The 17472-nt window shown below is 37.5% G+C and overlaps 3 protein-coding genes across 5 annotated transcripts in view; 1 reads left to right on the forward strand and 2 right to left on the reverse strand.

The window, feature by feature from the left end:
* Nucleotides 1-236, reverse strand: part of LOC125246403 (myelin regulatory factor-like protein) — a 30330-nt gene extending 30094 nt beyond the window's left edge. The window contains exon 1 of the mRNA XM_048157341.1: nucleotides 18-236. The gene's annotated coding sequence lies outside the window, so the exon portion shown is untranslated. The remainder of the gene's footprint in view (nucleotides 1-17) is intronic.
* A 1197-nt stretch (nucleotides 237-1433) lies between these two features.
* On the forward strand, nucleotides 1434-2281 carry LOC125244534 (gap junction alpha-1 protein-like). The gene is made up of 2 exons (XM_048154601.1): nucleotides 1434-1451; nucleotides 1572-2281. Exons 1-2 carry the CDS (start codon nucleotides 1434-1436, stop codon nucleotides 2142-2144), a joined length of 591 nt encoding a protein of 196 aa, XP_048010558.1. The 3' UTR covers nucleotides 2145-2281.
* Nucleotides 2282-7283: 5002 nt separating this feature from the next.
* LOC125245494 (RAB3A interacting protein (rabin3)) overlaps nucleotides 7284-17472 on the reverse strand; it is a 45408-nt gene continuing 35219 nt past the window's right edge. For 2 of the 3 annotated variants that reach the window (XM_048156079.1, XM_048156077.1), the window contains 4 exons: nucleotides 14489-14601; nucleotides 13298-13397; nucleotides 9991-10060; nucleotides 7284-7779 (listed from right to left, as the gene is read on the reverse strand). In XM_048156079.1, coding sequence (XP_048012036.1) covers nucleotides 7697-7779; nucleotides 9991-10060; nucleotides 13298-13397; nucleotides 14489-14601 — 366 coding nt within the window. In that variant the 3' untranslated portion in view covers nucleotides 7284-7696. The remainder of the gene's footprint in view (nucleotides 7780-9990; nucleotides 10061-13297; nucleotides 13398-14488; nucleotides 14602-17472) is intronic. The other variant, XM_048156078.1, reaches the window with a different exon arrangement.

Genomic DNA, 17472 nt, shown 5'->3' on the forward strand with positions numbered 1-17472 from the left:
ACAAAAAAAGATTCTACCTTTTCCCCCAAAATGTAGACATCGGTTCTTTTGGTTTCGACCCATTAAAGTGAGCAGCTTAAGTGTAATCCATCAGTAACTCCATATACACCATAGATAGATGGTCTTTAGTGAAGGACCATATATATTCCTACATTACAATAATAATTAATAATGTAAATAGAAAGAGAAAAGGAGATTCTTATTCACTGAAAATGGCAGCTGTTGCGCAGTCTCGCATGTACTTTGTTCACTGACCCTAGAGGCAAAATCCACCCACATCCGGGCAAACACCTGTAGGAGGCCATAAAGGAAGCTTGGCTTTATGAGGTAATTGCACACAGACGTGCTGCGAGAGATGTAGGGACTGAAGGGTGTGTTTCTGTGCAAATAGATCAATGATTTCCTGGATCTGTGGTTTTGACAGGAACAAATAATCGAGCAAAAATGTTCTTCAACAGCATTAATAATACAATGAGAGAAACAAATATATCTAGTTTGAACCTATTCAAGACAGAATCCTCATGGTTATATAGTTTATCATATAGTTACCAGGGTTTTGGCTCATTTGGTGCCCTATAGGTGAAATCAGACATGTCAATCATGGAAGTCTATTCTGATCGGTTTATTAAGTTCTGGCACATTATTCATGAGAGAAGAGAATTCTAGAGTAAAAGCCTGTGACGACTCATATTTTGTGGGGTTTTCCCTGGGATGGTTGGCTCTGCTCTCCCAAGTGGCTGTTCTTGGGACGAAAGGCCATAAGAGACCTTCATTCATCTTCGGAACACAAATAAAGATATTTTTGATAAAATCCGATGGCTTAGTGAGGCCTCCATTGACAGCAAGATAATTAACACTTTCAGATGCCCAGAAAGCTACCAAAGACATATTTAAAACATGTCTTTACGAATCTTTTGTTTCGAATCAGTGGTTCAGAGTGTGTATTAAACTGCCAAAGTCACGTGATTTTAGTTCATTATGTCATAAGTGTTTCGAAATTTCAATGGCTCACCACTAAGGGGATGTGACTTTGATACACACTCTGAACCACTTAAACAAAAGATTCATAAAGCTTCAAAGCTTCATGAAGCAGTTTTTTGAAATTGCCCATCACTAGATATTGTTGAATAAAGCTGCTTCATAACATTAAGGTTGAACCACTGTAGTCACATGAACTGTTTTAAATGTCTTTAGTAGCTTTCTGGGCATTTGAAAGTGTTAATTATCTTATCAAAAATATCTTAATTTGTCTTACAGATATGGAATGACACAAGGGTGAGTAATTAATGACAGAACTTTCATTTTTGGGTAAACTAACCCTTTAACTATAAAGATAAGAAGAAAGTCGTGTCTGAAAGCTAAAGGATCCGCCACTGGTTGCCATAACTGTTGTGTCACCAGGAGGTATTTATTCCTAGCTTATTATGTATTCAATGTATTTCAATGGTTTGGTAAATGATAAAATATCAGTATTGCACAAACACGAATTGGAGAAAATGTAACACTTATTTACAGTTCTGCCTTACAGATAAAAGAACCAATCGCTTGTTAGTTTACACTAGAACTAGTAGTTTAAGAAACACAAGGGCGAACCAGGGCAAAGGGCGAACTCTGTGCTCTTCATCTTCCGGATCCTAGTTTTGGGAACAGCAGTGGAGTCGGCCTGGTATGATGAGCAGTCAGAATTCAAGTGCAATAGCAAGCAGCCCGGTTGCGAGAACGTCTGCTTTGACAAATTTTCCCCCATCTCGCACCTGCACTTCTGGGTGCTTCAAATCATCTTCGAGTCCACACCTTCGCTCCTGTACCTTGCGCACGTGTTCTACCTTACTCACAAAGAGGAGGAGCTGAAGGCCATGCAGAACGACGGCAGCAACGTCGAGGTCCATCTGAAAAAGATCGAGCACAAGAAGTTCAAGCACGGCCTGGAGGAGCACGGCAAGGTGGAGATGAAGGGTGTTCTGCTGTGCACCTACATTGTCAGCATCATTTTCAAGTCCATCTTTGAGGTGGCCTTCCTGGTCATCCAGTGGTACATCTATGGCTTCACCATGTCCACTGTGTACATTTGCGAGCATTCGCCTCGGACACAATCTACTGCAGCCTACATAGCAGAGAGAGTCTGGGTCTTCTTCTGCAGATAAATGTTTAGGCACTCAAGCTCTCCAACAACAGCAGAAGCAAGTGTGAGGCCCAACAAAGTCTTACCTTTGCTGAGGTGCTCAAATAAACCACTGTCCTAGATAAACTTTTTGCCATCTCCTCTAGGTTGCCAAGTACCCGTTCATACTGCCTTTGCAAAGCTATTATAGCATAATTGCGCAGAGTCCACCTGGTTGGACATAGGGGTTTCAGTGTGGTCATGGGTACATTTTCAGAGGTAACTATGTTTTCAAACATTCTCTTAGATTTTCCTGACTAGCTAAAAAGGATGCCAAACTGGTGGACCCAAGAAAGGCAGTCCCGAATCATTGGGGAGGCTAAGCAGCCAGCCTGTGTGATTAGACTGACACAGTGTGCACCACAATGCACATAGAGGGCTAATTGCTGCTACTCCCTCACTATTGCCTGTGTACCACTGTATTTTCCTGCCATGTTTGAGGCATCATTATAACTCTACCCACGTAAAGCAGTCATGGGGAGCCTCAATGGCACATCAGTTACCATCTTGGCAAGGCACTGGCCTGTTGTCGCTGATAAACTCTATAAGCCAATACACTCCTCATGTGGTACAATGTCATGGTCCACATACAGCAGACAGACACTTTCCTGTTCAACTCCAGAAATATCCTGGGTGCCATCAACTATTATAGAAAATGGAACAAGTCCTGGAGACCTAATCTCACTTGCAATGCCCCGGATTATAGTATAGGCCATAATGTTCAGTATTTCATTCTGTGATTTAGAGCTTGTGTATGAAATGTTGCGATCTGTTTACCATTTCAATAAAATGGGATCATCCTCTTCTGCCCAAAGTTTCAGGAGCTGATACAGATTCCCACTTTAAACAGTATGGCCTCTAAAGCCCGGAACACACCAAGCCAACGGTTGGCTGTCGGGCAGTTTTTGTTCGTCGGCCGACTAAGTTTTCTCAGTGTGTTCCACACCATCGGCTGAAGTTGGTCCTCATTGGCTTTTTTCCGGCCGATTCGACATGTTGAATCGGCATCGGAGCTCGTCGGTCAGTCGGGCCATCTGATCATTCTGATTGGCTGTTCAGCTACAGCCACCTGCTGATACGGAAAGGAATTTCTTCTTACGCAGGCGCAGAACGGACATGCTACTTGGCCGTCGGGTGTCGAGCGTCAGTTTGGTGTGTCAGGGCAACTTTGGACCCAGACGTTGCCGACATGATCCAACCTCGCTGTCTGCTTTCGTCGCCACTAGTTTGTCAGCATAGGCTTGGTGTGTTCCGGGCTTTAAAGATTGTCCCTGCCTTGCCACATACCGTACAGTGCTAACAATTTTCCTCAGGCAATATTTTTCCACCTCCTGCTGTTTACCTCATGCTTTGGATAAAATGGGCACTGATTGGGTTTGAATGATGTGCACTCACAGTCACATAATGTGTTTAAATGTTTCAATGGCTTTTCTCCAATTTCTAAAGCCTGTACTAATGAAAGCAGCATCAGCTCCAGTGGTGTAGTCGGGGCGATACGCACGCATACGCCGTATGCTTACTTTTTGCTCAGGGCTGTTTGCGTATTACAACTTCTAAGGATCAGTATTTGCGTATACCCACTTGTTTTTTGCTTCGAAAGTCCATAAAATATTGTCCTGTTAGCTTCCCCTTTAACTGTGTGTCCAATGCTGTTGTGTAAACTCGCGATTCGTTGATGTAATTGGTGCATGAGCACTTCTGTCATACCTTGTCCCGCTCATAGTCGGCTAAAAACCAGGCTTCACAGTGCGTGTTCGCGCTGCAGTGAGAGAACTCCGATCAACGCCGCTCGGTGTTTTGAGCCGTGCATTGAGCGCATTTCTCTCACTGCAGCGGTCTCGGCGTGAGAAACATGGTGGTGAGTAAATAAGACTATTAATTAATTATATAGCCTACATAATGCGTTTTCCAAGTTTCCGTACGAACTGAAAAGACCATCAGCGCAACTGAAGCCTTGTTTATAATGCATTAGTGGTGCGGGAATCATAAACATACTAGGCTAACTTTACTCTCTGAATCTTATCAAGCTCCAAAAGTTTGATAAGATTTCCATTCCGACACTGATGATAAAATGTGCGATACATTTGAATTCTATTGAGAGTTAAACACTTTAAAACGCTATAGAGAAAGTCAAACATGTTTCTATAGGCTATGTGTAGGTTGCTATTTTTCATAACAAATGCTATGATAATGGAAAATGATATAGTTTGACTTCTTATGGCACACTGAAGTAGAAAATTCTGTCAAACTGATATTACATGTATATAAATAATACAAAACTGAGTTTACAGAGGTTACCGGGGAAACAACTCTATTTCTGCTGTTCCATATGCGCCACCTACCGACAGAGAGTGGTTTAAATTTTCATTCAGCCTGACTACTGTTTTTGTTTGTTTGTGAAACTCATGACCACATTTTTATAATGTTAATAAATTAAATTTTGAATAATTGACTTTTTTAACACCCTTTTGAATAAAATGAAACTTTAATTTCAGATATATCATTTTTTTTTTTTTTTACAGTGAATATAATTCCAAAGCAGCATGTTTAAATAATAGTCAAACTGTAAAGCAATAAAAATGTCAACCAATTTTAGAATGCACTGTATATATTTGTTTTTAATGAAACATGTTACTAGTGAACAAAAACATAAAACACATTTACTGGCATGTTTATGTTTATGTTTATGTTTTTTTTTTTTTTTTTTTCGGTTTTTTTTGGGAGGGGGGAAGGGGGGTCTGGGTAATAGTACACCACTTATTTTTTTAGGACTACACCACTGATCAGCTCTATGAACTAAAAAGTACTGATTTGATACACCTTTGCTGCAGTAAAAACACAAGACCCCTTTAACTGATGGACTGTAATGTAGCCATGGAAAGTCTTGGTACCATTTCTCTTCAAATGCCAATGACTTGTTTGGAAGTATTTGTTTTTCGATAGACTAGGGATGTGGTTGGTATGGCTTTGTGCAGTCACTGAGACCTGAACTAAAAACTGTGCTCCTGTGTTGGTACTGGCAATATCATCTCCCTGTGCTGTTGTCTCTGGGTCTCTGCCTGGTTCTGACCCTCTACTCTCACGGTCTCAAAACGTGAAAGTCTCAAAAAAAAAGTCTGACTCCTGGAACAGAAAAAATATGTTTTCCATTCTCATAATAACCTCATCCAACCCAGTAGTACTTTTAAATAAAGAATATTTTGTTTCATAACACTTGATAATTTGGCTTATCATAGTGTAAATTGGTGAGGCATTGGTGCGCATCTACTGAACAGCTACACACCTCCAAAAAAACATTAACAAAAGCTCAACACACTTACCTGAGAATGTACACCTGACTGTCCCTAGTCTCCCTGTCCCTCAGTACTTTCTGTCTTCTTTGCCTGTGACACCGTGACATTATTTCCATAAGCACATATTCTTATAAAGATATGTTGCCTTAATTAAGGGCAAGTTGTTTAAACTTTAAATTGTTTACAAACTTATTGTACTTACTTGGCATTTTGGTGCACTGAAAAATTATCTTATGTTTGTTTTTCTTTTATCTGTCATTTTATCTGGCCAACAACACAAAGCAAAAGTTGCTTAAATATGAATTAGTTTCATAGGTTCACCACACGGGCATATTATAATTATTAAATCATCTTGCATCCTCCACATAGTATTTTAGGTTTCCTCTGGGACAGAGGACGTCTCTTACTTACTGCAAGATATTCAACTGCAGTTGAGCAAAACCCAACACAAATGTAAATACTATCCAAATATCAGTTCACACATGTTAGTTGTAGTGGTTTAGTCTACACCGAATGTGAGCGGAACAATTCGACTCACTAAAAGACAACAGAGCCCAATATAATCACCGATATTGTCTACACTTGATGCAGCGCAACGTGACATGACAAATCCCTGACAGTATATGAAGGGAGCATTCGTTGCTTACTTTTTGTATATAATATTATCACAATAGGGTGGTGCAGGGTTGACATATTTTTGTAGGCCAACTCCATATGTTAACATACGGAAGCTCAATATTTAACTTCATAACTTGATTAAATATGGATGGTTTTTTTTTTACACAAACGCTTCACTTCAGAAGGCCTTTATTAACCCCCCGGAGCCATGTGGAGTACACATTTATGATGGATGGATGAGCTCATACTCGTGAACCCTATTCACTGCCATTATAAAGCTGGGATGCGTCTGGATATTTATTAATATTTCTTCAGTTATGTTCATCAGATAGAAGAAAGTCATATACACCTAGGATGGCTTGACGGTGAGTAAAGCTTGGGCTAATTTTTATTTGAAAGTGAACTAATCCTTTAAATGCTCAAGCTCTTTAAAGTCAGGTGGTTTCTGATTGGCTGTCAATGTTTTATCATTCATCAGCTGGAAAAAAATAGTTCCAATGACATAATTTCTTTGTGCTGCTATCATTATAGCTGTGGTGTGGACTTCCCTGTTCTCATGGAATTAGAATGATTATTACATTTTTCGCCCTTGGTATGAACTGCCCTTAAAGGGTTAGTTCACCCAAAAATGAAAATTCTGTCATTAATTACTCACCCGTTCATCTTCGGAACACAAATTTAGATATTTTTAACGAAATCCGAGAGCTGTCTGACTCCTCCATAGACAGCAATTTAACCACCACTTTCAAGGTCCAGAAAGGTACTAAAGACATTGTTAGAAGAACTAAAGACAGAACCTGGAAGGAGATATAGGAGAATGGCACAGAAGAGAAGATTTTTTGTTTTGTTTTGTTTTTGCATACAAAAAGTATTCTTGTCACTTTATAAAATTAAGGTTGAACCACTGCAGTCACGTGGGCTATTTTAACGATGTCTTTAGTAGCTTTCTGGCCCTTGAAAGTGGTGGTTAAATTGCTGTCTATGGAGGAGTCAGAAAGCTCTCAGATTTCATCAAAAATACCTTAATTTGTGTTCCCAAGATGAACAAAGGTCTTGCAGTGTTTGGAACAACATGAGGGTAATTAATGACAGAAATTTCATTTTTGGGTGATCTAACCCTTTAATAGCATAGATAGTCTTCAGGTATTCACATGCTGTGACTCTGAGAGGTCACCGCTTCATGAGGACAAAAACCAGTGTTTATACTCCTCTGGAGGTGCAGAACTTTATTCAGGCTTCCAGAAAGGCACTAAAATCAAAATGAGGGAGGCTAGATGAGACTCATGAGGAAATATACATGTGGTCTGAGAGGATACAAACAGAACATTCCAGATACACAAACACAACAGCACACAGCTAGCTACAGCACTGAACATATCAATCTAAGAGCGGTTGAGACACGTTTATTTGAGTGTGTTTCGTCCTTCATTGTACAGATTCTTCAGAGAGAACACAACCTCCAGCTACAGTTCATGCTTTAGTGTCTTCTCGTCATTCTGCTTCAATAAATATGATGAGGTGTGGTGGTCCTTGTGAAGCCACTCTGACAGGACCTGTAAACTCCATCATGTCAAGGAGTGGCCGGGTTAAGACGATGACGTTCCCAAGACTGTCATGGCTCTGTTCACAGTTCGTCTTTGTAGTACCCCAACTTGGCGTTGGACATCTCCTTACGTAGCTGCATGACCTCCCAGAACATCTGCTCTGCTTGGAAAAACACAGCATCATGTACAAATTAGAGGAGAAACCTTCATAAGAACAAACATCTATTCTGCATATTTTGTCCCTAATAATCTAATTGTAATCAGACTAGTAGCACAGTCAGAATCAGTGCTGGGGCTATAGCTATGAGGGCTATGATTTTCCTGTTTTTTACATTCACTTTCATTAAAAATAAACATAGTGTTTACATGAACGCTAAATAAAGCAATCAGGTCGATATGCCTGTTTAAGCGGAAATGACGTGCACACTGCATAAATATGCATACCATCCATCGTCCTACCAACGCTTCTTTGTTTTAATAAGCAGACTTTATATATATCTATTTATAGAGTCCTAATTGGGAGACAACGAGCACATTAAAGTTTGTGCTGTGCTGTCATTTAGTGAGCAATAAAAACACCCCCTTCCCGCACCCAAATCAAGGAGTCTGTGGATGAGAGTCTGAAGAAAGGGCTGCTGTAATGTTGTCCTGCAAAAATTAGTAACTGCATTTTGCCCCATATTATGTCTGTTTTTATATTTTCACCACACATTTTTTCCCCATTATTAAATACTATTTGGTATATTCTATTTTCACTTGTTTGCACATTGTAACACATATGTTTGGTTTTTACATTCTGCTCAGTTTTTTTTTTTATTTAGTTCCTGGGGTGCGTTTCCCAAAGTGAACTATGGTCGTAAGTTCCGTTGTTACCAATAGAGTTCAATGGGACTTACGACCATAGTTGACTAACGATGCTTTCGGGAAACGCACCCCTGTTTAGTTTATTTGGTTACTTATTTCTCCTTAGTTTGTTTCTATGGTTACTCATTGGTTATTTGATAATGTCCACCTGTTTCTCATCTAGGTTTCTTTGTTTGCACCTTGTACATACACTCCTTGTGTTTCAGTTGCTCCTGGTTGGTTCTCATTTATGTAAAGTGTGGTTTATGTTCCTGAGCAAATTCTAGTGTTCTCCTGAGTGTTTGGGTTTAATAAAGACTGTTATTTGGATCTCCTTCATCTGCGACTACTACCACCACATATAACACACACTTAAATTAAAAAAACAAATTAAAAAAACAAATAAAAAGTAGTTTTTACAGGAGTACTATTTTATTATGGTCTCTGTAGTTTTACACAAATACTTAAATTTGTGTACTTCGTCAGTGAATTTACTTAAAACTTAAAGGTGCCGTGTGTAAACTTTAGCGGCATCTAGCGGCGAGGTTGTGAATTGCAATATTGATTAGCTACGGTGTCCAACATAGGACAAAGTCTGAGACACAGAGAGTAGCCAATCAAGCAAATGCGCTCTGTAGAGCAGTTTGTGTGTTTAGGGCAACTGTAGAAACATGCCGGCGCAAAATGACGACTTAATATGCTAAGGTCTTTGCACAATGAGTCAGAAATTCGCATCTGAAATTTTCGCACGTTAAAAAATAAATACGACCTCACGTTGTGTCAATCACGTTTACACACTGCCTCTGAAACTTTCGTCAGTCATAAAAAAATTCGGATCAGGTTCGATTTTTTTTCGCATCCGTGGCACGCATTTTGAGAGACGTTTTGACAATTCAGAGTCACCGTACAAGCGAACGCCAAAATCCAGAATGCCATCTGACAAGTTGATCCATCGTCGTCTACAGCACAAAGCAATAGCACTGTATGACAAACAAAGTGCGGAATACAAAGAGACAGAATATAAAGACAGATTGTGCCAGTAGCAAAGTATCAAACTGAGCCATTGATATCCTGAAGTAAACTTTGAAACACTCGGGATAATCACGCAGCTGCTTGATGTGGTGAAATCTCCTTCCTCTCTCTCTCTCTACGCAATCTCGGGATTGGATGGACCCAATATTTCTTCTTTTTAAGAAGACAGGACAACTAAATCATTCTCACTGCTTGAAGACTCCATTTTGTATTGTTTTGCGAATTTTTTCGCAACGGATTCGTTAATACGCATCAGACTCAGTGTGCAAGGTCTCTGTGCTTGACGAATTTTTAGGATCACGAATATGAAAAAAACCATACGAAATTTTCGGACTCCATGTGCAAAGGCCTTAAGGGGACCCGCATGACTCATTCTAAGGTAATAAAAACATAACGGTTCATTATGTAAGGTCTTTATACGCCACTGAAAACAAGCTTGGATACTGATATGTAGCTTTGAAAGATATATGTCTATAAAAGAGATAATTTATTAGCTTACCATCTTGTTGTTTGACTAGTCCTTGGAGGATGTAACGGATGTAGGTGAAGAAGTTGCAGACAGACGTAATCTGAGGTAGGTAGAGAAGAAAAATGTGTCATTCACATTCCAACCTCAGTACTACACATGAAAACAATGTGACAATAACACTCAAAGCATAAAAACTGAATACTAAAATGCTGACGTGGCCTGTCATATTTCACCCAAAAATACAAAGAAAAAAATAAGCACATACAGAAAGACAATCAAGCCTTGTAATAGCACTTAAGAGTAGGGTTGGGAACCAAGTATTGGTTCTCATTCAGAACCGGTAGTGTTTTTTGAAAAGAATCGGAACCGTGCAAGATTTCTAAGTTTCGGTTCCGAAAACGGTTCTGGTGTGATGGGTGGGCGAAGTGCAGGGAGCCTTTAATATCCTTTAATAGAGACATCTCACATCATGAATATTATAGCAATGAATGCACTGAAAAGCCCTCTTATACGTCAGATTTCAATGCAGAAAGAGAGGTGCCCAAAGCGGCACGATTAATATTTAAAAGATTGCGTTCTTGATTTCATCACCCACATGATCTAATTCCTAAATGACAATGATTCGCCCGTGTATATTAAACCTTTGACAAAAATAAAATCGTGACATTTAAATCTGCGTTCGCGCTGTCGTTGATCAAAGAGAGTTGTCGTGTGTAAATATAAACAGCTTCACAAACAATCTTTTCAAACGCATTGTATCATTATTTCTGTGTGACAAATAGAAGTATACAAAAGTTTATTATTCAGATAGAAACGCTGATGTTTATGTATAATAAATTACCTTCTGAAAGTAACTGGACTTCAAATAACAACTGTATCGATTGCATTGTTACGCCACTAGGTGGCAACAAATTTACTTTTAAAAATGTGTCTATCACTGAATCATTCTTTCAGAAACAAGTGAAGTCTTTATGAATCTAACTTACAAAAATATTCTGTCTGGATCTCACATGTGTGTTCAAGCATCTTATCTAACTTGTGGTAACATTACAATAAGGTTCATTTATGAACTAACCATGAGTAATACATTTGTTACTGTATTTGTTAATCTTTGTTAATGTTAGTTAATAAAAATACAGCCATTCATAGTTTGTTCATGTTACTTCACAATGCATTAACTAATGTTAACAAATACAACTCTTGATTTTAATAATGTATTAGTAAATGCTGAAATTAACATTAACAAAGATGAATAAATGCTAGAAATGCAGTTCATTATTAGTTCATGTTAATGTAGTTAACTTATGTTAACTAATGAACCTTATTGGAAAGTGTTAGCACATTTGTTGAGATTAACAGTCTGTTAAATTCATTTTACAAGAATAATAAACACAAAAAGGACAGTTTGAGTCGAGTATTGTGCATTTTTTCCTTACTACTATTTTTTATTAGTTGTTTAATTATTTTAAAGGAACCAGAATCGTTAGGCAGAACCGGAATCGGAACCAGAAAATTTCTCACGATTCCCAACCCTAGAGCATTATGATATTAGATGTACAGAATTCAATTTATGCTGATTTTAATCAAGTTTAATTATGGGTTAATTTTCTTCATAGATATCAATTATTTTTCAGCTTTACGAAAGATATACTTTACTATACATATATCTTTACTATGACAGTACCATCATGATCAACACTGGAAGGATTTGACTAATAATGGTTAAGTGAAGTTTGAAAATCATGTTTGGGAGGACCCTAATCATTCACTCCAGCCAATCACCATCACAAGCAAAAGCCAAATTCATTCACAATATTTATCAAGACTGGATCGGGAGGCGAAATTTACATAAAAAAATGATTATCAAATTAGTTTCTCTGACATTTGCAGGCAGTTTTTGCTCAGTTATGGGCACATTTACATAGCAATGTTTCTGCAGATTTTGCTATAAGTTTGTATCTCAGTGCATTTATTTGTTAAACTTCCAAGAAGAAATTATTTTTTACAGGTTTCAATATATTTATGAACCGCTATGTTTTCAGGATTGGTTCAAATGACGTCAGATGAGGATCTTTTTCCAAGCAGATTGTTTATTAAATGAAAACAAAACAGGAACAAAGAAACGCAGGAGAGCTGGAGCACGGGATCACAAAAAAAAAAAAAAAAAAACAGGTCTAAACAACATTATAAAACAAATCAAAATGAGAGATACACAGACTAAGGGGCCGTTTACACAACACCGTTTTCAATTAAAATCAGAAAAAACAAACAAACAAACAAAAAAAAAACTAAATGATTTTTTATGAGTTTTGGTAGATCATTTACATGGCAACAGCATTTTGGGGGGCTGAAAATGCAAGCTTTTCCATTTTAATTAGGGCTGTCAAACGATTAATCGCGATTAATCGCATACAAAATAAAAGTTTGAGTTTGCATAATATATGTGTGAGTAATGTGTGTAAATAATATGTATATATAAATACACACAAATTAATGTATATATTTAAGAGAAATATGTTATTTATGTACAAAAAAATGTATTTATATATAATATAAATTATATAAAAATATAAATTAATACATATACTTGTAAATATTTCTAAAATATATACATGGATGTGTTTGTATTTATATATACATAATAATTACACACAGTACACCCACATATATTAGGCAAACTCAAACTTTTATTTTGTATGCAATTAATCGTGATTAATCGTTTGACAGCCCTAATTTTAATACAACGTTGTCGTGTAAACGTACCCTAAATGATAGGTGAAACAAGGAGCAGGTGAGGGTAATTAATGAACAAATGAGTAACCATAGCAACAAATGAACAAGCAAAGAAACTAAACACAAAGAACTAAACTAAGCAGACTAAATATGACATATGTATGGTTGCGGTGAATCAGATATGACTTTTCTCTCCATAATAAAACAACCTAATGTCAGTTTTCCTCAGTAGAACCTTTAATCTAGTCACCTTCTCAAAGAGACAAAACCTGCTGAAGCAAATGTAGGTTTCACGGTCAATTCTTTGCAATTGCTCTTTTTATCGACTTGCTCAATTTGGTAGGATGGTCTTAAGTCAAATACATTTGATTTTAATATTTAAAACATTCATTCTATCACTAGTGAAACACATAAAGATGCTTTTATTCGAATATGCAACACAAATAGAAATAAATACACAATATTTTCCAAAGACCTATCTACACAAGCATCCATATTTCACTATGTTGTGAAGCCTATCCAAGTTATTTTTAACGTAAGAGTGGATGTGGCTATTTTTAAATTCAATGTGTCTTGGATAACAAGCCAAAAGTGCGATACTTACCCGATAGCGGCAGAACGGAGACACGTAATAATAATTGCTGGAATCACCAAACTTGATTCTGTGCTTGCAGGTTTTGGTTTGACCACACAGGGCACATTTCCTGCACAGCGGGAAAGAGATTGAAAGCATTTAGAAATATTTTATACCACAAACCTGATGGACATCTGACAAGGGATTTACGACTATAAAACCTGGGTGAATAACTAAACGAAGCACACACAAACAGGGGTGCGTTTCCCAAAGCGAACTATGGTCGCAAGTTCCGTCGTTACCAATAGAGTTCAATGGGACTAACGACCATGGTTCGCTAACGATGCTTTCGGGAAACTCACCCCAGATCTGAGACAGAACTTCCTGAAACACAGACACAAGGGAAATCAAGAGAGGGATCAGGACACAAGGTGGTATTGGCCAGATCAGGAGAATTGAGGGTCCAATCACGATTCACTTACACGAGAGTCTGTGCCATCCTGCCACAGGAAGAGCCCATCAGAATAAGAACAAAACCAACAAAAGAACACAAATACAGAAAAAAAAGAAAAGAATTGACATGCAGTCATGCAGACAGACATGAAATAAAAATACAATTTTTGTGGCCTAATGGCTTGAGAGTGGGACTTGTAAGGTCGTGGGTTTGAGTCACAGTACGGGCAGGAAATGTAGAGAGTGAATGAACAGTGCTCTCTTCCACTCTCATTACCCTGGAGGTGTAAAGTCCAGGTTAAGAAAGTAAAAGTCCTCCTCAGTATTTTGTTCCAATCACCTGGATTTGCTAATTAGCACAGTTTCTCAGCCAGGAAGTAGAATTAATTAGTGAAATCAGCTGGCTGAGTTCATGGGTGGAATATACATATGGTAGGACTTTTACTTTCTTTTTTTCCTTTACATTTTAATAATAATTAAGTAAATTTACACACATGATTCTGTTTAAAAAGCACTTCATATGTGTTTCCTCCTGCAGCATCAGTGTCTGTCAATATTTTATGTGATTGTGTATGAGTCTCTGGTGAAGCTACCCACTGTTCATGATCTGTGGCTTCCCAGCATGCCCTGCAATTCTAAATTCTTCTTTCAAGTTACCTTGATGAATATACATTATTTAATATTTGTTGTGAAGTATCTTTGGGGCGGTGCTACAATACTACAATAATAGAGCGGCGGGCCTTGTGTCAAGTGAAGTCGGCCACTTACTTGGGTCCTCCACACTCGACGGCAGATGCTTTGACCACCGGTAGCGGCTGGAATCCCACCGGCTCCACGCTCAGTGTGTTCTGCTCCACCGCCTCCAGGATCGCCGATCCAAGCTGCGGATCGCACAAACTATACATCAGCCCAGCACAAATCTAAATTCACATTTAAAGTTTTCTAACCACAAAAGACATTTAAGTGTGTACTGTTTACATGTGTGTTGGTACATTTTGGCTAATAACTGAAACAAATATGCTTGGTGTATTCTACTGTTCTATTCAGCAATATATGACTACATTATCTGTTATGTATGTTTTTTAGGTTGTTAAACCTGTGCAAATAAAATGAATATAAATAAATTTATGTTCATACAGAACATCATGCATGTCAGATTCTTTTACTTAATTATACAGGCTGGGGAACACATTACTCCACTAAACAAGGTACCTGCAAGTTTAAAATACTCAAGACATGTGTTATTCAATATATTGCATACATATGTATTGAAATTGGTTTATGTACTAATATGTCCATACATATGAATTAGAAGTCAATCGATATTGGATTTAGCTGATACTATAATAATGTCTTCAAAGAAAAGCAATATAAAGATAAAATCCATGTACTGAGTGTGTAAAATCTATATACAGGGAGTGCAGAATTATTAGGCAAGTTGATTTTCTGATCATATTTTTTTTCCAAGTACATTTTACCAATTCCAATCCACATCAATCTTAATAACTACCATTAATATTGTTTTTAATCATTTATAAGTGATACATAATAGTTCATGAAGGCTGGAAATGAAAAACGCCTATTATTCAGGTGTGCAGAATTATTAGGCAGGTTTTCTTTTACAGGCCAAATGAGCCAAAAAAGAGATTTAACTCAGACTGAAAAGTCAAAAATGATTAAATACTCATGAGAAGGACGCAATACTAATGCAATACTAGAAATTGCAAAGTTAAAGCATGACCAATGGACAGCAAAACGCTCATTGGGTCAGCGGGGTCAGACAAAAACAGGTGGAAAAGAAAAGACGCATGTTAACTGCAAAGGAATTAAGAATTAAGGTGAAGAATTAAGTGTGAAACCATCAGGAACCCTTTAGTCTCCAGCGCCACCATTTTCCAGAACTGCAACCTACCTGGAGTCTCCAGAAGTGTGAGGTGTCAGGATCTCAGAGACTTAGGCTAGCTAAAGAATCCTAAAAAATGACCCGCTCTTAATAAAAATCACAAGCTGAAGTGTTAGAAAATACATGAAGACTGGGTTTTTATAGGCCTTATAGACAGACGGCTTGAGAGTGACTCTTGAAGGACCAGCACCACATCCTCTTGTACCACCGTTTGAAGAATTCATCTTCCAAAATCTGACAGTAAGTTTTAGAAGATCATTTTTAGTCCATATCTGCAAGACGGACATTTCAGGATAAGAGATGGACTAAAAGTGAACTCCCACATCTTACTGCCAGATTCTGGAAGATAAATTCTTCAAACGGTGGTACAAGAGGATGTGGTGCTGGTCCTTCAAGAGTCACTCTCAATCTGTCTGTCTATAAGGCCTATAAAAACCCAGTCTTAATGTATTTTCTAACACTTCAGCTTGTGATTTTTATTAAGAGCAGGTCATTTTTTAGGATTCTTTAGCTAGCCTAAGTCTCTGAGATCCTGATACCTCACACTTCTGGAGACTCCAGGTAGGTTGCAGTTCTGGAAAATGGTGGCGCTGGAGACTAAAGGGTTCCTGATGGTTTCACACTTAATTCTTCACCTTAATTCTTAATTATTTTGCAGTTAACATGCGTCTTTTCTTTTCCACCTGTTTTTGTATGACCCCGCTGACCCAATGAGCATTTTGCTGTCCATTGGTCATGCTTTAACTTTGCAATTTCTAGTATTGCATTAGTATTGCGTCCTTCTCATGAGTATTTAATCATTTTTGACTTTTCAGTCTGAGTTAAATCTCTTTTTTGGCTCATTTGGCCTGTAAAAGAAAACCTGCCTAATAATTCTGCACACCTGAATATAAGGCATTTTTCATTTCCAGCCTTCATGAACAATTATGTATCACTTATAAATGATTAAAAACAATATTAATAGTAGTTATTATGATTGATGTGGATTGGAATTGGTAAAATGTACTTGGAAAAAAAATATGATCAAAAAATCAACTTGCCTAATAATTCTGCACTCCCTGTAATGTTCTTAGACTTTCCTTCCTTGACGGGGCTGCCCAGAGATAATTTACGAATGTATATATTGAATTAAATGCCAGATACAATGTATAGTATAACTAAAATAAATAAATACAAAAATAAAACCTTTCAACTATAAGGAAACCTGAAATACACTAAGACTCTTATTTTGAAATGTATATGCTTTACTAATTCCAGCTGTTCATTCAAAAAGATGAGGGAGATAAAATATGAGCTCTTACTATCTACAACAATAATACAAAATAAAAAGCCATAAAGCAAACTGTTATAATTCATGAACAGTACATCATAAGCAAACAATTGACATAAATTTGTTGTATTTGTTGATTGCAAAATGCTCTGAATCCACAAGCCTGTAGAATGTGCAACAGCGCCGTGTTTTAACTACATTTATTTATTAATTCATATGCCTTTTGAAGTTTAATAAATCACAATAGGTCATTAATGCCCTTTGTTTTTCCATCCCCAAATTGAACACCTCTTAAAATTTCCCCATTGTACAGCTTAAGGCAGTGCCTTTCCATTAGTTACATGCAGTGTACTGCACTACGTTTTTTTGTTTGGTAGCATGACTAGTAAATTACCTCACAATATGAGCAGCATGTCGCTTTGTAAACTACACTTTCATATAACTGACATGTTTTCAGCCATTCATGAGTAGATTCAACCACCAGAGAGCAGCTGTAGATCTGTTATTAGCCTAGATTCTCAACCATTAGCTGAGCTGCCACGTTTGTTTAGTTCATTACAGCTAATCATTTACAGAAAC

This window comes from Megalobrama amblycephala, linkage group LG14 (genome assembly GCF_018812025.1).
Source record: "Megalobrama amblycephala isolate DHTTF-2021 linkage group LG14, ASM1881202v1, whole genome shotgun sequence".
Taxonomy (NCBI): Eukaryota; Metazoa; Chordata; class Actinopteri; order Cypriniformes; family Xenocyprididae; genus Megalobrama; species Megalobrama amblycephala.